This window comes from Leishmania donovani, chromosome 34, assembly GCF_000227135.1.
Source record: "Leishmania donovani BPK282A1 complete genome, chromosome 34".
Lineage (NCBI taxonomy): Eukaryota > Euglenozoa > Kinetoplastea > Trypanosomatida > Trypanosomatidae > Leishmania > Leishmania donovani.
The window spans coordinates 1,478,826-1,499,575 of NC_018261.1; the positions used below are offsets into that span (position 1 = coordinate 1,478,826).

The 20,750-nt window shown below is 60.1% G+C and overlaps 10 protein-coding genes across 10 annotated transcripts; all 10 read left to right on the top strand.

The window, feature by feature from the left end:
• Positions 1 to 101: 101 nt before the first annotated feature.
• Positions 102 to 4,016, top strand: LDBPK_343590 (hypothetical protein, conserved; the record flags this gene model as incomplete). The annotated part of the gene is made up of 1 exon (XM_003864470.1): positions 102 to 4,016. The coding sequence occupies one exon, from the start codon at positions 102 to 104 to the stop codon at positions 4,014 to 4,016; it is 3,915 nt and encodes a 1,304-aa protein (XP_003864518.1).
• A 933-nt stretch (positions 4,017 to 4,949) lies between these two features.
• LDBPK_343600 (hypothetical protein, conserved) lies at positions 4,950 to 6,017 on the top strand (the record flags this gene model as incomplete). The annotated part of the gene is made up of 1 exon (XM_003864471.1): positions 4,950 to 6,017. The coding sequence occupies one exon, from the start codon at positions 4,950 to 4,952 to the stop codon at positions 6,015 to 6,017; it is 1,068 nt and encodes a 355-aa protein (XP_003864519.1).
• Positions 6,018 to 6,771: 754 nt separating this feature from the next.
• On the top strand, positions 6,772 to 7,365 carry LDBPK_343610 (hypothetical protein, conserved; the record flags this gene model as incomplete). Its single annotated transcript, XM_003864472.1, has 1 exon — positions 6,772 to 7,365. The coding sequence occupies one exon, from the start codon at positions 6,772 to 6,774 to the stop codon at positions 7,363 to 7,365; it is 594 nt and encodes a 197-aa protein (XP_003864520.1).
• Positions 7,366 to 8,320: 955 nt separating this feature from the next.
• On the top strand, positions 8,321 to 8,893 carry LDBPK_343620 (ribosomal protein L14, putative; the record flags this gene model as incomplete). Its single annotated transcript, XM_003864473.1, has 1 exon — positions 8,321 to 8,893. The coding sequence occupies one exon, from the start codon at positions 8,321 to 8,323 to the stop codon at positions 8,891 to 8,893; it is 573 nt and encodes a 190-aa protein (XP_003864521.1).
• An 869-nt stretch (positions 8,894 to 9,762) lies between these two features.
• On the top strand, positions 9,763 to 10,632 carry LDBPK_343630 (hypothetical protein, conserved; the record flags this gene model as incomplete). The annotated part of the gene is made up of 1 exon (XM_003864474.1): positions 9,763 to 10,632. One exon carries the CDS (start codon positions 9,763 to 9,765, stop codon positions 10,630 to 10,632), a length of 870 nt encoding a protein of 289 aa, XP_003864522.1.
• Positions 10,633 to 11,397: 765 nt separating this feature from the next.
• LDBPK_343640 (hypothetical protein, conserved) lies at positions 11,398 to 12,099 on the top strand (the record flags this gene model as incomplete). The annotated part of the gene is made up of 1 exon (XM_003864475.1): positions 11,398 to 12,099. The coding sequence occupies one exon, from the start codon at positions 11,398 to 11,400 to the stop codon at positions 12,097 to 12,099; it is 702 nt and encodes a 233-aa protein (XP_003864523.1).
• Positions 12,100 to 12,961: 862 nt separating this feature from the next.
• LDBPK_343650 (hypothetical protein, conserved) lies at positions 12,962 to 13,741 on the top strand (the record flags this gene model as incomplete). The annotated part of the gene is made up of 1 exon (XM_003864476.1): positions 12,962 to 13,741. The coding sequence occupies one exon, from the start codon at positions 12,962 to 12,964 to the stop codon at positions 13,739 to 13,741; it is 780 nt and encodes a 259-aa protein (XP_003864524.1).
• Positions 13,742 to 14,715: 974 nt separating this feature from the next.
• Positions 14,716 to 15,408, top strand: LDBPK_343660 (aquaporin 9, putative; the record flags this gene model as incomplete). The annotated part of the gene is made up of 1 exon (XM_003864477.1): positions 14,716 to 15,408. The coding sequence occupies one exon, from the start codon at positions 14,716 to 14,718 to the stop codon at positions 15,406 to 15,408; it is 693 nt and encodes a 230-aa protein (XP_003864525.1).
• A 1,428-nt stretch (positions 15,409 to 16,836) lies between these two features.
• Positions 16,837 to 17,178, top strand: LDBPK_343670 (small nuclear ribonucleoprotein, putative; the record flags this gene model as incomplete). Its single annotated transcript, XM_003864478.1, has 1 exon — positions 16,837 to 17,178. One exon carries the CDS (start codon positions 16,837 to 16,839, stop codon positions 17,176 to 17,178), a length of 342 nt encoding a protein of 113 aa, XP_003864526.1.
• Positions 17,179 to 17,746: 568 nt separating this feature from the next.
• LDBPK_343680 (hypothetical protein, conserved) lies at positions 17,747 to 20,089 on the top strand (the record flags this gene model as incomplete). The annotated part of the gene is made up of 1 exon (XM_003864479.1): positions 17,747 to 20,089. One exon carries the CDS (start codon positions 17,747 to 17,749, stop codon positions 20,087 to 20,089), a length of 2,343 nt encoding a protein of 780 aa, XP_003864527.1.
• Positions 20,090 to 20,750: the final 661 nt, after the last annotated feature.

Sequence of the window (20,750 nt, forward strand, 5' to 3'; positions counted from 1 at the left end):
GGCAATTGAGAGACTACGGAGGCTCTCGCTCATACTCGCATGCCGGCCCGTGTATCTGTTGCTTGCTTACGGTTTTTCCTGTTCGTTGTTGCTTCTTCGCTATGAGCAGCGTCTCGGCAGCGCCTCAGCTGTCCCCGAAGGTGATCCCGGGCTGCAGTAACACCCACAGCAACAGCGGACTTCCCACCATCCTCTCCGATCTCGGCACATTTGCGTACCAGTCAGCGTGCTACGGACCGCAGCAACTGCTCGCATGCAGTTCTGCCGTGACCAACGCAGGTGAGGTGATCTTTGTCTATGACATGAATAGCATGCTGCTTACACAGTCGCTCAGCGGACACAAGGCCGCTGTCACAGCGTTGCTGTGGCGCCGACCTCCGGCGTCTTACCTGCAAACAGGCCTCTTTCTGTGGAGTGGCGACGCGAGCGGCGCGCTGATGTACTGGGATGTAGTGGAGGGTGTAGCGCTGACATCGATCCAGACGCCTTGCCATGCCGCGGTGCAGTCGCTGACGCTTCTCACAGATGAGCACCTCCTCGTCGTCACTCAGGAAGGCACAGGCTACGTGTTCAACTCACACCTCGTCGACAACGCCCCTCTGCCACCCGGCCGTCTCCTGCTAGAGGCGAAGCAGAGCACCCTGCTGGGCAACATCAGCAGACCATCGCTCGTCGCTTGTTCGCGCCTGAACGACCAGCACTGCTGCGCTGTTGTGCTCGGCGACCGTCTGCGTATCCTCACCGCAATCCCGCTCGACAGCGGCGCCGCCGCTCCTGTCGCAAAGGATCTTATCTACGACAGCTGCGATGGTGCCCCCACGGTCATCGACGTCTTTTTCAGCGACGCGCAGGAGGAGGTGCTGTACTTCGCCACGCGCAACACGGTGGGATGCTACGACTGGAAGCTGAGGCTGATGTTGAACGAATCGCTGCTGTGGTTGCCGGACGAGGTGGAGTTTCGTCGCATCTTTCGCTCGTGCTCGAGCGGCGCGGCGGCGCGCACCGCCGAAAGTCGTAGCCAGGAGTCCACGGCGTCATCGTCAGGCGATGCGGCCGCCGCGCAGGTGCCGCTCATGTATTCGTTCGGCTCCGATCAGCGACTTGTCGCGTGGCACGTCACGCGGCACGACCGCTTCACTGCCGTTTCGACAGACGTGCGTGGGGTGCGCATCAATGCCAAGCTGTGCGTTAACGTGGTACAGTCGGAGCTCGACTCGTCGCTGTTTGCGGTGCTGTTCGAGGACGGCTCCATTGTGCACTGGCAGTACAGCCCCCTGGCTCGGCGGTGGCGGCTGCTGGACTGCTGGCTGGCGCCTGTGGTGCGCCCCGTGACGTTCTGCCCCGTCGGTGCCCATCACTGCTGCGTGGCTTTGGAGAGCGGTCATCTTGCTCTGATGGACATTACGCACAGCATGGCTGTTCGGCGGTTCAACTTGGTCTACTCTGGCGGAACGAAGATTGTGCTGCTGTGCGGGTACAAGTGGAGCGACCTTGTCTGGATCGTGTCGGACCGCATTCAACAGTACCGCCACCACCACCAAGTCTCGCTGATTGACACCCGCACAGGGGAGGTGGTGCGAGTGCTGCGCAAACCGTCCTCGGCACCAGAGCAGACCCGGATGAAGGAGATCACGATGGACCCGACAACCACGTACGTCCTGCTGACGTTCTGGAACGGCACCTTTGAGGTTTGGACAGCGGCGGACAGCCGACTCGTGCACATCCACTCCGGTTTGGGCGTCGCAAACGTCTCGTGGGCGCCTCCGTTGATGCGGCGCTGCTTGAGCGGTGTACAAGGCACGCCGCAGCTGCTCGCCGTGCTGTTCTCGGAGGGCACGCTGTCGCTGTGGTCCGCCTACAAGGACCGAGTGGTGGTGAGCCGCGACGCCATTCCCCTCTTCCACCCAAGCGCCGTGGAGGGGTCGGTGCGGTCTGCAGTGGTGGCGGATACCCTTGTCATGTGGGACGGTCACGGCAACGGCGTCGTGCTGCGCGCGCAAGGAACGCGGCTGGCGGTGCGGCGGCTACGCGATGCGCCTCCTAACAGTGGGGCAGTGATGTGCCTGGGCGGGCCGTCACCGCCATCTCGCGCGACAGAGTTCATGAGCTTTTCGTCGCCGCTCGCGTGGCCGTCGTCGGGGTCCTTATCATACCACGAGGACGGCGACAACGCAGCCAGCTCGATCAGCACCGGCGACGCAGGGCTTCCCTCGACACCGACGGCTGGCTTCAGCGCTGCCCGCGCCGTCGCGGTTCTCTTCGAGAGTGGCGTGTTTGCTGTGTGGGACATCGCGACCGGTGAGCGCCGCGCGCTATCTTCGGTTGGCATGGCTGCGGATGTGCGCGCGCTGTCGCTCTACTGGACGGGCGGGTCTCTTTGTGTACTGGGCGCTGATGGCTGCCTCTACGTGCTCGACACATACCTGACCGAGATGAACAGCAGCGTGCGGTACCGGGCGCTGCGGCGTCCCATGAAGAACGTAGCCTTTCTCCTTCCTGCCCACCGTACCTACGTGCAGGTGGCGCTGGAGCTGGGTAGTCCGCAGTCGGGTCTAGGCGACCAAGCCCAACGCGCCTCACACTCCTTGAGCGATGCCCCCAGCGCAGTCATGGAGGCGGTACCGTCCTCCGTGCGTCCCTGCCGTGGCCCGTTTGGCCAGCTCCTCACTGAGGACATACGGACTTTGCAGGATGAACTGGAGCTCTATCGCACCACGATGGTGCCGCGCGATGTGCTGCTGCGGCTGAGCCGCTGCGGCTCCACCGCGGCCGGCGCGGCGCCGGTCTCCCCTCTGACTTGGCTGAGACGCGCTGCAGTGGTCGCCGACTTTCTTGGCCAGTCGACGAAGCAGCGGTTCATGCGCCTTGCTGCCGATGTGCTGCGGCACTGGCAGCCGTCCGCCGTCGCGCGACGCGGTGCTCGGGGCACCCCCTCGCCGGCCTCGTCGCCAGCCGACGCCGCCCTGGCGACCGCATTGACTGACTGTCCTCCTGCTTCACCTGACAGCGAGCCGATCGGTGAAGACTCCTTCAGCGTGCCACAGACTTACGCCTGCGCAGATGCGTACTCGGAAGCGCTTGCCCCTTCTCACGTTGTGCGCCGCAATCGTATCCTACTCAATGAGCAGCGCAGCGCAGCGCTGCTCGTGAACGCGCGCAACCACCGCGCCAGGGACGACTCTATTACGCGACTCGCGCTTGCGCGGGACTGGCTGCGACTCGAGCACCGCCAGAACGTCATCGAGGTGCTGCTGGATGCGCCGCCACAGTCCACGACCTACAACGAGCTGGCCACCCTGAGCATGGCTGTGGCTGCGTCGACCGCCGTCCAGTCCTCCTCGGCGGACTCGGCCACGTCGGCGCTCTTCGCCGCCTCGGCGAAGCGTGCGGCGGCAATGTTGCTAGCGCAGGGCGACGTGGAGGCAGCCGTAGAGAAGCTCACGCTGGCTGGCGAGTATCGCAGCGCCTGCGTCACACTCCAGTCCAAAGGTCGGTGGCGCGATGCTGTGCTTCTTGTCAAGGCGGTGCCTCAAGTGCAGCGGCCCTTGCTGGCGGAGGTGCTGCAGCGTTGGTCAGCGCTTTCAGTGAAGCGAGGCTACCGCCTACTTAGCGCCGCTCTTCTACTCGCCGTCGGTGAAGCGAATCCTTATGAGACGCAGCCCCCTCCGCTGGCAGCGTTGTCCCTGCTGATAGAGTCGGCCCATTTCACGGATGTGGCTGGGGTTCTGGCGCTCGTGCTGGCCCAGTACCACGAGGCCATTCTCGGCTGGCCAGAGACGGCTGCAGCGGCGTGGATGTTCATTTCACCTGCCCACTCTTCGGACACCTCACCAGTGCAGCCCGTGAGTGCCGGTGCCATGATGGACACTGTGCTGCACGCCTTGGGCGACTACAGCGGCCTCCTGCACACAGTCGGCAACCTGGCGGCCGAGGAGGTTGTGCTTCGGCAGGCTGCAATGCTGAAGGTGTCGATGCGGCAGGCTGCCAAGGACGACAGCGATGAGTGTGGGGACTGATTGGGGACCGCTGCACACAGAGACAAACTGACGGCTGTGACGGCGGTGAAACATGATCTTTCCACCAAGCACCTTCTCTGCGGCCTCTCTCTCTCGCGCGACGTGCTGTCGCGGTGCAGGGAAGGGCTGGGGGGGGGGCGTGGAGGCGTGGAAGAAACCGCTACCCAACGATATTCGTTGAGGCTTTGATCATATCTTCCGCTCTTGTGCGGACGTTTGTGCTCCCTGTTGACTGCTTCAGAAGACAGAACTCGAGAAACACATGGAATGGTACCCTGCCCTCCTTCGTGGCAGAGGCTGCCTTGATTGACGCGTGTGGAGCTATTAAAAGGCCCCTCTTGGAAGAGCTCAAGGTGAGCGATGCCTACAAATCCACACGCGCTCTCCCGCACGGAGCCCCCGCCCCCTCGCGGGGCGCAGTCGCATAGCGAACCTCCCTCCCCTCACAAAGCGTCCCCGCGCACGTTTCTTTGGCGGCGCCGAGGAGACGCAACTGACCACTGCGTTAGAACGCTGCGGGGGGGGAGGGGGTGCGCTCCGCTGTGGCAGATGCGCAGACGACAGTGCACAGCTTATAATCATCCCTCCCTCCTTTTCTCTCTTACTCCTATCTCCTATGGCCACGAGCGACTTCAGGGGCTGCATATTGCGCAGCCGCACGCTCATGTCTGCGCGCAACGCGCTACCTGCTTTGCTGCTTGCATACGCATCCTTGATGTGTGAGTGTGAGGCAGCAGGGGGTTTCTTTTTCATATCCAGACATATCCGTGCGCTGGTTTCGCGTGTAGCGATAAAACACCTTTGATCAGCCATTTCGCGCTTCGCACTTTCTCTGCTTCGCAGCGTGAATGTGTCAAGTGGGTGCTGCTGACGTTACTCTCTCTCCTGTCTTTTGTTGCCGCTGGGCGCTGCGGCGGCGTCTGCTGGACAGGGATGCGGGCGAGACGCTCTTGTAAGTTTGCCGAGTACCTCTCCACCTACGCCATTCTCGAGCACATTGGCATTCACCCGACGACGCTGATTGAGAAACGTGATGCCGCAGTAGGAGTCGGCGTGTACGTGCGCGATGCCTGCGACGCCGGAACCGCCCTCCTCGCCGTGCCGTCGAAGCGGTTCTGCACCACTTCCGTGCTATCGCGAGTGGGGCTGAAAACCTCCTTTTGCAGCCCGTGGCGTGCGGACAGCGAAGTGCCGTCGTCGGCTTCTGCTGGGCCGGCATGCGACGTTCAAGGTGGCATCCTTTCCTTTCTCACGGGGAGTACACAGTGGCCAGAGCTAGCATGGCGGCTTGCCCTCGAGCAGCACCGCAGTGTGTCGCCTCTGTGGGGCTGGCTACAGAGCCTTCCGTCTGTAGAGGAGCTCGCTGACCGTAGGGACGCGGCAGAGCGCCAGTGCCGCGTGCACCACACGACGCTGCTGCCGTACTACCTCAAAGGTCGCCAGCGCATTCGAGAAGAGACGTTGGCTGCCTATTCGCAGTTGCGTGCCGACAATATTCTGCCGGGCTTTGACCGCTTTGCGTGGGCAGTGGACGTCGTGCTGTCACGCGGGCTGCTCCTGCCGACGGCGTGGCCCGCCGCCGGGGGCGTGCTCACGAACAGCACGACGGACGGCGAGCAGGAGGAGGAGGACAGCGACCCGCTGCCTCACTTGTCGCTCGAGTGTGGTGTGGTGCCTTTTCTGGACCTTGTCAACGCCCCAGACGACGTCGGTCGTGCGGTCAACGCAGACATCGAAATTGCAACGTCACTCGAGACCCTTCCGAGATTCCTCACCGACGAGTTGGCGGCTGACGCTACGGCTAGAGGACGCGGCGGCGATGATCTTGCGGAGGTGAAGCGCTTGCTAGAGACGCACTACTATCTCTGCCTTACCCTGCGGAAGCCGCTGCGTGCCTCTGAAGAGGTCATTCTCGACTGGCAGGTGCCCGTGTTGACGACCGAGGTGCTGACGGCTGCTGAAGACGCGATTGTCAGCCGTTTTCTCAAGTACATGTTTTAGCCTCGGTGGCACCACCGCCCCCTCTCCCCCCTTCCCCTGCAGAGCCGACTGTCTTCCCACCGACCTGCCGACCAATTAGTAAAGGTGCACTGTATTCGCATGATGCGTAAAAAAGGAGCTCTAACTGGAGCGCGCCCACCACGCCGGCCGTAGGCTCTAGCAAAGAAAAGAATAAGTCCTCCACCAGCCATGCAACGCCCACTGACGGCGTTGCGGTGTGTCGCTGATTTCTCGAGGCACGTGCTTCAGTGACACATGTCCGACCCCTTCCCCTTCCCTCATCACCGAAGCCGCGGGGGCCATCATCATTGTACTCTGACCATCGCTCTCTCTCCTGCTGCCGTTCCCTGCCGCCCCACCGGCCTTTCGTGTACTTCGGATGCCGCTCCTGCGCTGCGACGTCTACCGGCATGGTGGGGTATCTTCGGGTGCGGTGCGCCTACTTCTCTTGCGGTCTCCTCCGCGTCCTACCGTCTCGACGCGGGCGCTATCGCGGGACTCAGGTTTATCGACCGCTAACGGTGAGAACCTCCTCCTTCTGCGGCACGTGGGGCCGTTGTCTTCCTCATCGCCAGTTTGGTAGCGCTGCTGTGGAGGCTGCTGGTCAACCGGCCCTGTAGTCCCTTTCTTTTTTTTTCTTACTTGTATTGCTGCCATTGATCCGTGCACCTCCTCCGGTGAACACCTTCGTCCATCTTTCTCCCTGTTTCCTTCGCCTCCTCTCCCGCACGAGGCCGAGGAGCACGGGGGTCACATGTCTTTCGCGTACCAGCGCCTGAAGATGCGGGCGACGACGGTCGCGGTGGATCACATGCGCAGCTTCTGCGACGGCTGCCACCTTGTCCTCAGCGCCGTCACGCACCCATTCAAGCGGTTTGTCGGACGCGTGAAGGCAGAGGCGCCGTGGGTGAACACTCTCGTGGCCTGCACCTTAGTGACGGCTCTCCCTCTCATTTTTTATCCGTACGTGAAGAAGTACGTGCTCAATGACGAACGCGCTGCTGCCGAGGCGGAGCGCGTGCGGCTGTGCTTGCAGAAGGGCATTGACCCGTACCCGTACATGCACCACAAGGAGTTCGTGTACGGCAACTCGGCGCCGGTTCTGGCCAACGAGACGCAAATTCCTCAGCGGATCGGGTGGGAGTTCAAGGCCCTCGAGAATTACTACAAGAGAAAAGAAGAACTTCGGCATGAGGTGGGCGGCAACATCGACGACACGGTACAGAAGCTTATGACGCTCAAGAAGGAGCAGCGGAGCGCGTACGACCGCATGCGCGGCAAGCCTGGAACGGAGCCGCGCGATCTCATTTTCCGCGGCCGCAACGATGTGGACAGACTTACGTCGTAGGCAAGGAAAGAAACGGAACAGCGCAGCACCTGCATCCTCGAAGCGCTTCGCCCCCTCCGTTTCAATGCGTGTGCTGAGACGGAAACGTCGAGGCGTCATGTTTGCGTGCCTACCTTCAATGGCTACGCGTTTTCTGCTGTACGTCTTTCATCCTTGTTACGCTTATTGTTTGCGAAGCGCGACTGACGGCTGTTTGTCGCCGTCGTGGTCGCATGACTTGTACAGGAGGCAGAGGTGGAGGAGGGAGGCGCCATGGCGTGGGCCGACTGCTTCGCTGTGACTGTATCGCGCAGCTGGTTGTGGTGGGTGCTCAGGGCTCCTCTGTGGCACCCCCTTAGACGAAGTGGCAAGACATTGTGCGGAGCAGCTGAGGAGAACAGGAGCGACGTCTAGCTGTTGCCCCCCTCCCTTCGACGACAGACCGTGACGCATACACTCTGTTAAGCCGACGTCTTCGACGGAGATGAGCCGGCGGCAGAAAGTGCAAAGACCTCTTCGGGAGCAAGAAGTCGACGCTTTCCCAGAGCGCGTCTCAGCGCTCTCGGCAGCACATCACTGCATGAAGCGAAGCCTGGCGTGTAGGCCAGAAACAAAGGCGAAGGCACTTCGTGACCCCCCCCCTCTGAATCGGTCAACAGCCTACACACCACTTCTTTGTTTCCATCCCCGTCAATCCGTCAGCTGTTTCTTCACTACTTCTCCTCAATACGACCATCCCTCCTCTCGTCCTTGCTCTGGATTATCCGGTTGCTGCTGCCACCGCTCTCTCTCTCGCGCGCTCCTCGTGCCCCAATCTACCTCACACATTTGACAAACATCGCCATTGGCGCTCTGCTCAGCTGCAACGCAGTGCAGCGCACCTAGTAACCCGACGAGGTGCGCCCTACCTGACCCAGCACGTACGGAAAGACACTCGTCTGTGTGTTCTTCTTGTTACTCGCCCACCGTGTGTGCCATGCTCCGCTTTTTTCGGGCACGCTTGGCGCCCACCACCACCGATGCGGCGGCAAAGCTGCCTGCTGGGAATCCGGTGAACAAGACGTGGTTCCGCCACAATCTCATTATCCGGCGCAAGGGCTCGTACCGCTCTCGCTGGGGCAACGGCACGGAAGGGTACGGGGCCGGCGTCCCTCTTAGTGACCAGGTGAAATTGCACTGTGTAGACAACACCAACTGCAAGCACGTCCGCCTCATAGCCAAGGCCACGGCCGAGCGCTTCGCACACTGCCGCGTCTTTCCTGCCGTGGCGCACCGTGTGTCGGTGCAGCGCTTCAAGGGACGTGGCAGGGGCGGTGAGGTCTCGCGCCATCGCGTCAAACCCGGCAACATATACTGGGTCTGCCTATTCACGCGTCGCCAAACAAACACCCGCATGAGTGGCTTGCAGACGAACTTTGACCGCAACACGTGTATTATCATGAATGATCAACGCGTACCGTTAGGGACGCGGGTGATGTACTGCGCTGGCCGTCACGTTAACCACAAGTATCACCTGAAGGCCGTCGTGCTCGCGAACTTTTTCGTCTGAGCCGATGCCGCGCGTTCTCTCTGTCTCTTGTGCGGACTGGCAGCGACCAGCACAAGCATAGCGTCATTTTTTTTCTTCGTGCGCGCGCATAGCGTCGCCTCTCGCGTGCTCGTGATTGCCCTGTATGACGCTGCTTGCCACATGGTTGTTGGTCCACGGTTGCGGGCCGTCTGGACGTGTTTTGTGTTTACATGGTGCCATAGGAGGAGTGTCCTCCAAGATAATAAGAAGTGCAGCCTGCGCAGAGGCGAAAGAGCGGTATTTTTTTTTTTTGTTTGCTACTCAGCGACCTCGCGTGCGTGCGCATTTGTGTTTGTGTGTGCTCGCCATCGTTTTTTATCCATGACGATCGCGGTGCGCAACACTGCGTCAGCAGCGCTGTTTGTTGGAGGATTACTCGCGGTCTTTGGCAGGGCTTGCCTTCTACTTGCCTTTCTTGCGCCGACCTCTCTCTCTCTCTGCTTTCTCACATAGGAGGAATGATGCGCGCATGATGCTGCCTTCGTCGTCTACTTCGCTTCTCTCTCTCTCTTCGCTTCCATTTGTGGTCGCTGCGTGCTTCTCCGCGTTTGCAAGAGCGGAAAAGACTCTCCCCCCTAGAACAGCTGCGGTGAGTTGTATCAGCAGTCACGAGAAACGTGGCACTACGATAACTGCACCAGTGGACATCCCTGCGTTTGTGTGCAGAAGACCGCCTGCTCCACCCTCTTCACTGCTCTTTTCTCTCCCTCTTCATCTATTCCGCCTTCCACTGGCCCGGAAGCAAGCGAAAACAGCTCTATCGGCGTTGCGAAAGCCGTCGGAACGAAGTGGCTGCTGGGCTCTTACCCATCAACCGCGTCACATTATATTGCAACAGGTGGAGCGAGATGCCGGCGATTGTGAAGCAGCTGCCCTCGTCGGACGACGAAAATGATCAGGCGTCTCTGCCGCCCGCCAAGCAGTACGCACAACTTGGCGAGGACAGCAGCCCAGCTGGAGCGTCTCGAGCAGAGCTCTCCAACGCCGAAGCTGGCGCGGAAGCGGAGGGGCTCGCCGAGCCGCAGAAACCAGATGCCGGCGGCTCGGAGCGCGTCGTAGACGTGGAGGAATGCGCTCGACTCAAAGCGGCTGGAAATGAGCTCTTCAAAGACGGCGACATCTCTGAGGCGCTCACGCTGTACCGCAAGGCACTGTGGTGCGCCTCCCTCAAGCCTTTGCCGCCGCATCACACTGCCACAGGCAAGTCCAGTGCTTCGCCAACGCCGCTGGATGGTAGCGCCCCTGCAGCGAGTTCACACACGGCAACAGAGGGCGATGAGACCGAGGCGGAGCAGCAGCCGGAGGACACAACGGACTACACCCTTACGGCGCAGGTGTACTGCAACGCCGGCCTCTGCCTGATGAAGCTGGACGTGAAGGAGGAGGCGGCGCACATGTTGTCGGAGGCCATCCGACACGACGGCTCGTACTTGAAGGCGTACATCCGCCGCGCGGAGTGCTACTACATGATGCAGAAATGGTCCAGCGCTTATGGAGACTACGAGAGCTACGAGAAGCTTGGCGGGGTGCTCGACGCGCAAGGTCGCACCCGGAAGGCGGCTTCCAAGGCGAAGGTAGACGAGGAGATGCAAAAGATGTTGGGTGAGCTGAAGAGCCTCGGCAACAAAATCCTCGGCAATTTTGGCCTGTCCACGGACAACTTCAAGTTCGACAAAGACCCCAACACCGGCGGCTACTCGATGCGCTTTGAGCGATAGGACGTCTGAAGCGGAACCCCTCCCCCCTCCCCCCTCCCCCACACGAAAAAGAATCACCGTTGCACTTGGGCGTGTAATGCACCCTCTTTGCGCGCTGCGTGTGTGTGGTGGTGTGCGGCGGTACTACTTTAAACGCTATTCTGTGCTTTCAGGAGTTGTTTTTTGGGTGCATATTTTCCGCATACCGCACGCCACACCTCTCCGCCCCTCTCGCTGAGGGCACGATTGAGAGGGATGTTGACTGCAGTGGTGGTGAACACAATACGAAAGACAGAGCGCAAGTGCGGGCGGGGGTCTTCTTCACCGCCCCGTAACGCGCGGGCGCGCGCGACGTGAGCTTTCGCACTCCTGTGGCTTTGTCATATGCTCCGTATGTGGCGCCCTAATGCTGTCTGGGGTCTGTGACCTCTTTGTTGTTGGTCTGAGGGGTGCCCTCCCGCGTCTGCTCACGCGCGCAGCGGATGTGCTGCCCTCCCTCGATTTTCACTCGATCCTGTTCTCCTTTGGCGGCTTGCTCGTTTTCTTTTTTTCGGTGTTGCTTGTTTCCCTCTCGTATTGGGTATCTTCCGTTCCTGAAGGACGACAGCACATACCCAGCGGCGCGCACTCGCCGCGTCGAAGCACGAAATCACAAGTGACGCAACGCCGAAGTGGAAACGGATCAGGCGCATCAAAAGGCCGCCGGTGTCACGCGCATCCAGGTTAACGGCGTTGTCGCTCTCTGGTGAACACACCGGAAGGCCGACGCACGATCTTCGCGCTTTCATGACGGTGAGGCCACAAGTGGCACAGCGGCAGGAGACCGTGAAGCAGCTTGAGGGACTGCCTCACGACGTGCTTCGTGGTATGCTGCGCGATGTTCAGGCGCAGCTGCAAGAGGAGCGGCGCGCCTTTTCTCAAGAAAGAAAAGAGTTCGAGCACGTTCAGCTGCGGCTAGCCAAGCTAAAGAGAGACTTGGAAAGCGCGCAGAGGCAGCGAGAGCAGCAGCGCCGACATGCAAGCAAAGATGCCGAAGCTGCTGCGCGCACGTCCCGGCTGCTGCGGGCGGCGAGACGCCGAGGACAGGAGTATGAGGAGGCGATTGCGCGAGCTCTAGACGACATTCACCAGCTTCGTCGCGGCAGCCGCGACAGGGCCGCCTCTCCTACGTCGATGCCGGTCATTTCGGTCGGTATGGACGCTCTTTCGATCAACTCATCCAGACCGCGTCACGCGGACGTGCCCCCTGAGGTGAGCGTGCCGCCGACCCCGGCGCGGGAGTCGAGTCGCGCCGCCGCCGCCGCCAGAGCAGCGAATGAGGAGCAGCGGCGCTCAGTGCTCTTACACGAGCTGGCGCATCGCGTAGCGCGCGTGGAGCGTGAGAATCGAATGCTTCGGAGCAGCATCGACATCTTGAGCCGCGGCGACGCTTCCTCTGTGAAGCTCTATTACGAGTTGGAGTCGCTTCGTCCTTCACGGGTTGGGTGACGGAAATGGCGGGCATCATGAGCTGACTGTGCGGGCGGCTGCTGTGTGCATGTGCATGCGCGTCCGTCTCTCTGCATGAACTCTACCTCTTTTGTCTACCGCCACTGCCGCGTTGCTCCTGCTCTCGATCTCGTCGTGTATGTTTTTTTTTTGTGTGTGTGTGCGTTGAGAGGAGAGAAGGACAGCAATCAATCGCGCATGGCCGCTATCTTCACCCTCACCGTTGCCACCTGTGGACCTGCTTTACCCTTTCGCATGCATGGAGACGAGAACCGCAGCGGAGACCTCCCCCCTCCTCCCCCTAGCCTCCCTCAATAGCAAACGAGCAGGAAGGGAGGAAGAGAGCGGGGACAACCGCGTACGTCAGCGTGCGGGCGTGCGTCGGGCTACGCTACGCTCACAAAGTAGAAGCGCCGTTCTCTTTCCGTTTTTTTTTTTTGATGTCTTAGTTACTCTCTGTGTTTGCACGGGAGGCGGAAAAGCTCGCTGAGTGGTGCTGCTGTGTAGGTGCATGCGTGTGCTCTGTCTTTTAGTTTCACTGTTGAACACTTGGACACCGTGGCATCTCGTCCGTCTCGCCTTCCACCCTTTCTCCTCACTTGCTTGCCTCCACTGAACTTCTTCTCGCCATGGAATGCGCGCTTGCATGCGGAAACGGTGGCGCATATCCCGACTAGGCTTTGGGGGTCTCATCGCAAAGAAAACGTGGGAAGAGGAGGTGCGCTTGTGAATCACAGCAACCGCAGCAGCGGAAACGCGAGAGCAGAGCCGAGTTGGCGCGACGGAACTCCGGCGCCAACACCGAAAACCAAACGACAGAGGGTCTTTTGCTCTTCTGCTCGCTGTATTTTCACAGTACTTTATGTCGCAGCTCAGCGCTAGTCCGCGCGAGGAGCCCGTGGGCATCCCGGAGCTCTTCGTGCAGTATCTCAAGGCGAAGGATTTCAGAGAGCAGCTGGCCATCGTTCATGCCCATCCTGCGCTATTCACAGATGACGTCGTAGCCGCCCTGAAGGATGCTCGTGCGCAGATAAACGAGACGTTCGTGGAGGTGAAGGAGGCCTTCCGAATCATCGATGCGGTCTCTGGCAGCCTCCAATACACGGGAACAAGCGTGCAGCTTCAGCAGAGCGAGGTAAAGGAGGTGCTGAACGAAGAAGCTATTCTCAAAAACTTTGCCGCCTCTTTAGCGGGTCTCTTGAGGGCAGGGGAAACGGCTGGGCCAGCGGCGCCATCCACAATCTCTTCTCTTTCGACCGCCTGTCGTGTCTCAAGCAGTCTGGGTGCGGGCCAGTCACAGTCGCCGGGGGCGTGGTTCACGCAACCGTCTCTTGTTTTCTCTGTTCTGGCGTTCCTGCCGGCAGAGGAGATCTTTATGGCAGCAGAAAACGTCTGTCGAGCGTGGCAGACGTGGCTCTTCCTGCCAGACATGTCCCGATTTTTCTGGGTCGGCTGCGTGCAGCGCGAATTCCCAGAGCAGCTGCAGGTGGCGTTGCAGACCGCCGGCGACGATCTCTACGAGAGCGACTGGCGGTCGCTTGCCATGCTGTGCGTGACGGAGGCCGAGCAGGCGGCAGAAGCGGAAGAGGCAGAGGAGGTGGGGACGGAGGGGCTTTTGAGGGGTGTTGTGCCGTTTCTTTGACGACAGGTGCGCTTGCTTGCTAACGCTGGAGATGGCGCTGCTTGATCGTCCGTCTCACCTCTCATCTTCTCCCGCACAACCCCACCACGCTCTCGGGAGCAAGAGAAGCGCCCCACACGCACGTGCAAGAATCACCAAGGCCCGATGGTGCGGGTCTTGCCATGCAGAAGCTGTGGCTCGGCCACGTGACTCTCATGCAAGACAAAGCCCAAGAAAGAGTTCGCGCTGCCCTACCAGCACTCCAATCAGAGGTGAGGCATGCAACGGTTCAACGCCGCTTCGACATTGCTGAAGGTGCGACTTTGACAGGGGCATGCGCTCATCGCCTCTACGCCTTGCCCATCTACACATCCTTCTCCTTAGCGTTCTCTTGCGCGTCTGGTGTGCCACCGTCTTGCTTTTTTTTTTGCGCGTTGCACTTTCTGGAGGAGAAAGAGGAAGGGGGAGGGGCTCTCTCCTGCTTCGCTTTCGCCTCTTTGAGCTCTGCGTGGCGCACACTGAACCGGGAGTACTGTTGTCCTTTTCATGGCTTCTCCCTTGGTTGACAGCGTTCAGGAGCACACGTCCAGCAGGCATGCACGCGTATACCGAGAGAGACGCAGTAACGGTGCGCCGCCGTGTTTTTTTTTTGTTTTGTTTCCTCTCTGTTCTCCGTCCCCTCACGTTGTTCGCTCTCTAGTGTGTCGCCGTGACACGCTCCATGGTCGTGGCGGCCAATATATTCTCCCCTCCCCTAAAAACGAAAAAAGGGCGTTCAACAAAGTTCTAATCTTCGCCCCGTGTGCGCGTGTGCTTGTACGTTTGTGGCTGCTCCTAGGTAAAGACCCTCTTGCCGTTCCTACCTCTGCTCGGCGCGTCATTACACACCCACCTAACCATCGATCACCCCAATCACCCTCTCCTCTCTCCCTTTTTCCCTGCTTCATCGCCTCTTTCTTTTTCGGCGCAGCTCTAAGGGTGAGTGCCGTCACGCGATGCTCTCCGAGTTCCTCAGTCAGCTGGTGGCGGAGTTCGTCGGCACCTTTTTGCTAGTGCTGACCATCACACTAGCCTCTGTCGGAGTGGGCACGCTCGCGCCTATTCCCATTGGTTTTATGCTGGCTGCGATGTGCTTCACGTTTGGCTACATCAGCGGTGCACACTTCAACCCCGCCATCTCCTTTGCCGTTTTCATCAACCGCAAAATGACGCTGCGTCGAACGGTGATGTACATAGTTGTGCAGCTCGCCGGCTCCTTCTGTGCCTCACTCTACGCGTCCGCAATCATCGGACTCCAGATCCCAGCACCGGTTGCGAACGGCGACTTGGCGAACACTTGGCAAGTGCTGCTGTGCGAGCTTGTGTACACGTTCGCCCTCACCTCGGTGGTGCTGCACGTCTGCTTCTCTCGTCAGCGTTCGAATGACTTTTACGGCTTCGCTATTGGCATGACGCTCATGGCGGCCGGGTTCTCGGTTGGCGGGTTCACCGGCGGCGCCTTCAACCCAGCCGTCGCCACAGGCACGCAGCTGGTGTTGTGCGTATACAAGAATTGCGACCCGCTCTTCTACTTCTGGGTGTACTGGATCGCCCCGATCTGTGGCGCCTTCGTCGCCAGCGTCATCTTTCAGCTGCTGGACACCCACGAATCTGTGCCGGTGGTGTTAGGCAAGGAAGCGGTGTATTGAGACGGCAGAGGTGTGTATGTGTGTGTTGGTGCCCGGGTGCATTCGACGTACTCAGCATTTCTGGACGTCCGATGATGCCACCTGACTGCTTTATTATGTCGCATCTCTGCGCTTTGCCAGCTGAGGCGGATTCGCGCCCCCACTGCCCACGCCGCGAACAGGGGTGTGCGCAGCCCACTTTTGCTCACACACACACACAAACCTGGGTACTCCGTCAGAGCAGAATCCATGCTCACTTCTGTACGCGTTCGCTCGCTGCACTTGAGCAGCTCCCTCTGCCATACAGCAGGTGGCGCATACGCCTGCGTATGCTTCTGTCTCGTTGTCTCTCGTGAAGCGCTTCGGCCTCCTCCTCCTCTGCTGCGGGCAGACATCGTTTTTTGTGTCGGTGAGCGCGCTTCTCTTGGTGATGGTTTTGTTGACTTTTGCGTCTTCGTCGCTCGGGGTGTTTGCGTTGTGGCCGTCAATGCACTAAAAAGGCGCGCGTGCGCCTGTGCAAACGTGTGTGTGCGCGCATGTGTGTGTGGAGATCATCTCTCGCTGCATGCGCTGTCATCTGTCGTGCGTACACGGACGAGAAAACGAAGAGAGAGGGGTGAGCCCACTCCCCCCTCTTCCCCTCCGCTCCCCGGCTATCTGTGCCTGGCGTGTTGGCGGTGTGCCTATCTCTGAGTGGTGGTCGATGCAGGCTCTTTACTCGCACAATCACGCTATGCGTACCATTCCGTCTGTTTTGCCAGTGAGAGGAGGAGGAGGGGTGTAATGACGCCGCGGGTCTCGCCTGCTGTGTCTCGCGTAGATGCGCCTGGCCTTCTCGTACTCGTCCACTTCTCTTTCTCGTTGCTCTGGCAGCGTCGTACTTTCCCTCCTCTGTCGTCGTCGTTGTCTTTCTCTCCTGCTCTGAATACAACTTACATAAATACGTGCAAACATCGCTGTCCATTTCTCTGGGTTCTGTGCCTTTCCACCTCTCCTTGACCCGCTTTTCTGCACTGACGAGGAGTGTGGAACCGGTGAGATTAAAATACGAAAGAGGAGCAGCCGTGTACAATCGCCCGTACACTTCCCGCTTACCTGCTCCCCTTCCGCTCACGCAAGCACATACGCCCTGCCAAAGGCTGACAAGAAGATAGGACGCATAGCAGAACTCCCTCCCGCTCGCTCGCCGTGGCAACGTTGTCTGTCTCTCTCGCTCTGTTATTTTTTTTTTCTTGTCGCTGCGATTTGTGTGCTTGCCCACATCTTTATTGCTGTGTGCGTCACCAGCCGGCTCTTGTGTAGGAGCCGCACGTCCCTTTTCTCTCGTCGTCGTCGTCTTTCCGATAACCGCTCTCACGGCGCACTCACGTCGACGCCCCAGGCCGGGCAATCGCGCTTTTTTTTGCTTTTCGCCTGTCGAGCGTGTCCGAAGTCCGGCACGCAAGCAAGATGGCGGAAAGCATTCCGATCAAGGTGCTCTTTGATGCACTGCACCTGAAGGTTTCCATAGAAGTCGCTACCGGGGAGGTGTACCATGGCACCGTAGAAGAGTTGCAGAACAACATGAATGTGCTACTGAAAGATGCCACCAAGACTGCACGGGGTGGTAAGGAGACCAAGATGGACTCCGTCTTTGTACGAGGCTCAAACATCGTCTTCTTCCAGTTGCCCGATGCGCTGCAGACCAGTCCTGCGTTGCTCCGCGCAGGCGAGGTCGTGTCCAAGGCAAAGGACACGCGTGGCGACGGCAAGGGATTTGGCGCGTCTCGCAAGCGTGCTCGCAACTCATAGGACCATATCGCACACGAGGCAACGCCGGTTCTGCGCTAACATCCCTTCCCCGACGTTCCTGACAAAGGGGGCCTTAATCCTCTCCCGATCCTGCAGCGTGGCGTGCAGCGAGCACGTCTTTATCGCTTCCTTTGTGTGCCTGTGCCTGTGTCGGTGGCGTAGATGTATGTGCTGTGGTCCGATTGTGCCCTCGCTTCAATAGCGGGACGCGGTCGGAGTCTTCTGTGTCTTCGTAAAAAGGAAGAACGCAACAAGAAAAGGGGGCGAAGCGTACGCGAAGGCAAGGCGCGACAGCCACACGCAAAGGTGTTTGAAGCGGCGCCAGGATGCGGAGAGCGGTGAGTTGTCGTCTGTGGGTGGTTGAGGCGGTTGCTGTCTTGGCATTGAAAAACGTCCTTCACCTCGTGTGGCTTTCTCAGGGACAGACAGAGAAAAGGTCTGGGCCCCCTACTCTGCGCCAAATGCAGCTGGCAAGCGAGTTTTGCAGCTCTCGCTGCCGTCGCCGATAGCTCTCCAACGATGCCGTGCCTGCAAGGCGTTGCTTTCCAAGTTGGAGGTGCCGCCTTGAATGCTGTTCTGCGTACACTGCATCCCATATTGCTCTCTCTATCCCGTGTCACTCTGCCACAAACCCACCTACACCCTCTTTTCCCACTTGTGCGTGTTGCTCATCGCGTGCGTGTGCCGCATGGTCTTTCCGAAAGGAAAAGGCGGGCCCCGTGTCCTCCGCCTATTGGGAGCCACTGCCCTCTCTCTTCCCTTTGCATCCTCGTACGCCGTTTGTGCGCGTGGCCTGATCCGTTTGTTCGTGCCTTCGCTGCTGCTCGTCTCGCTCTTCATGCACCGCGCCACACACGGCTCCTCTCGTACCTCGTGTGTCCGAAGTGCAGCACTAGCCGACGTGCCAGCGGCGGCAACGCTGGCCAACGCGCGACACATTTCAGAGACCTACCCGCGACTCGTCTCTCCTTCAGTGACACTACCGGAGTTGCGACCGCCAGCGCCGATCCTGCGTAGCGGCAATTCCAACGCAGGCGCGAAGCTGCCGGAATCCAGCAGAGTCGTAGAAGAGACGCGGTGCGCGATCCGAAAGACACCCCGTGAGGTCGAATTTCCGGCTGCAGAGGATCGGCCGTGCCTTCCGTTCCCACTAGAGCCCATCAAGTCTACCTCACCGCCCTTCACTACAAGCAAGCTGGCCAGCAGTGACGATCCTGCGACGCTGGTTCTGAAGAAGGGCGTGCCCGAGCCGCAAAAGGAGTTTCACCTCTGCCACACCGGCACCGTGGAGTCGCTGCTGTCGCGGCAGCAGTACGTCGATGTGTACTTTGTTGCCTCTTCCCTTCTCACTATCCGCAATGGGGCGGCCAGGGTGGAGGCGGGGGGAGAAAAATGCCGTCTGCACCTTCTCAGCCACCGCTGCCTCTGCAGCTATGCCTTGCTGCGGTTCAAGGAGTGCTGCGAGGACGGCACAGCTACTCTGGCACTTTACCGACACTTGCAAGGCGACAACAGCTTCTCGTCGCGCGGCATGCCTGATGAGGTGCTGCATAGCCGTGTCGTACAAGCACTGCTAGGCGCGCTTGTCATGCGCGAGCTGTACAGCGATGCGGCAGTGCTGATGGCGAGTGTGCCGACTGTGCTGAGCGCTGGAGGCGATACGCCGTCGAAAGAATTCGGCGGCATACCGTCGCTGCCGCTCTTCGCAACACGGCAAGACACCCTATCGTCTTTGGCGTCCTTTCGCCAGTGCGTGGCGGCGCGGCGTTGGGTGGAGGCCGCGCAGATCATCGACAGTAGTACGACCGCACAGAGTTGGGTGCAGGCGACTCCGTTGTGCGCCATGCTTGCTTTCGTTAGACTCGAGATGGACGACCCGAAGGCGGCCCGAGGACTGCTGCTGCCCTACCTCGCTTCTCTCCCTGAGCCGCCGCCGTGGGAGGTGCTCTCTACCGCGCCCGTCGAGCACGCGCAGCTCTGGGACAATTTCATCTCTCACTATGTTTTCTCCACGACTCTGCTCGCCAAGGCTTCGTTCATGTCTGGCAGTGCGTACCTCAACATATCTGCGGCTCTGCTGCAGCGTGCACTGAGACTCAGCCCCTCTTACGCGCCGGCACGCCTGTTTGCCGAGTTTGTACTCTCATTCGAGGCACAGCGGCAGCACGTCGATGCTGCCATGTCTGCCAGCGACTACCCAAAGGCGCTGTCGGTGACGGCCGAGATGCTGCGCATGCCAGAGGTCACAAGGCTTGTGCACGCCGAGCTCTATCTGGTGCGCACCCAGGCCCAGTGGATGCGCGGACAGCCGCTGGAGGTGGTGCACGAAGCCTCGCGGTGCGTGCAATGTGACCCGCAATGTGCACTCGCGTTTCGGTTACGGGCCGACGCCTTTGCGATGATGAGCAGAGAGGCTGAGGCGGCTGCAGACCTCGCCGTATCGAAGCATCTGAACGTGAGGGTCGGCGCTCTCTTTGATGAGCTGCGGGTGCAGCGTTCGCGCTACAACGCCGCACAGGTGGAAGCAGAGGTAAAGAGGAACTCTGCGCCGGTATTCAAATCGTTCCCATCAGCGTCAGCACCGCTGCGTTCGTCACCGAGGGAGAACTTCTGCAGCAACACCCGCAGATCGGGTGCCCGGGAGCGGAAGTTTACCGACGCGGAGCTTCCGCCATCACTGCGGACGCACTACGACGTCCTGGGCGTCTCCAGCAACGCCTCCGCGGCTGAGATCCGAAGGCGCTATCGACGACTCACCCTTCAGCTGCACCCAGACCGACTCGTCGGTGCAGCGGAGAGCGATCGGCGAGCCGCGCTCGAGGCATTCCAGCTTCTGGGAAACGCCTACAGCGTTCTCTCCGACACGCAGCTTCGTGCCACCTACGATGCCGGACTGCCCAGCCTCCATTGACGATGTACAGCAGGTGTTCTCACCTGTTCCTTCTCTTTTCGATATTGGTGTGGCTCCCAATCGGCTTCGAAGTCCACTGGTGCGAGCGCTATGCGCGCGAGTTGTCAAGCATGGCCGGTGTGGTGTTTCGCCTCCGAGCAAGGCTTGAAGTGGTGCGAAGAGCAATTGGGATGAGCGAACGAGGCGCGGAGAGATGCTTCCCGATCAACGCCACAGTGCACGTGTGCAACAGGTGGCCCTATTTCCTCCCGCCGATCGGTGTGCGCTGATGAGGCGCAGATGCCGGAAGCATGACGAGAGCACCCCCGAGGCTGCACCACCGAGTCCACCAGACTTCCATGTGGAACGCCTCCACACCACATTGTGAAAAGTAGCGGCTTGAAGCGACTCAGAGGGCTATGCATAGCACACAGAACCGTAGTCCGAGGCCTCAGAAGGCCCTGACCTGAGGGTGGCTGACCCACTCCGTTGAGGTCACCCGACATGCGGCTGGGCCCCTTCCATATCACCCGCACGACAGAGACGCCATCGTCTCCTGCTCTCGAGCCGGACCCTGCACGCGGCCCGCCTGGATCAAGGCATGCAGTGCAGGTGGGTGCACCTGGCGCCGACCGCGCAACACGTATGCAATGAAGAGGCAAGGGAACAAACGAAGTGCCGA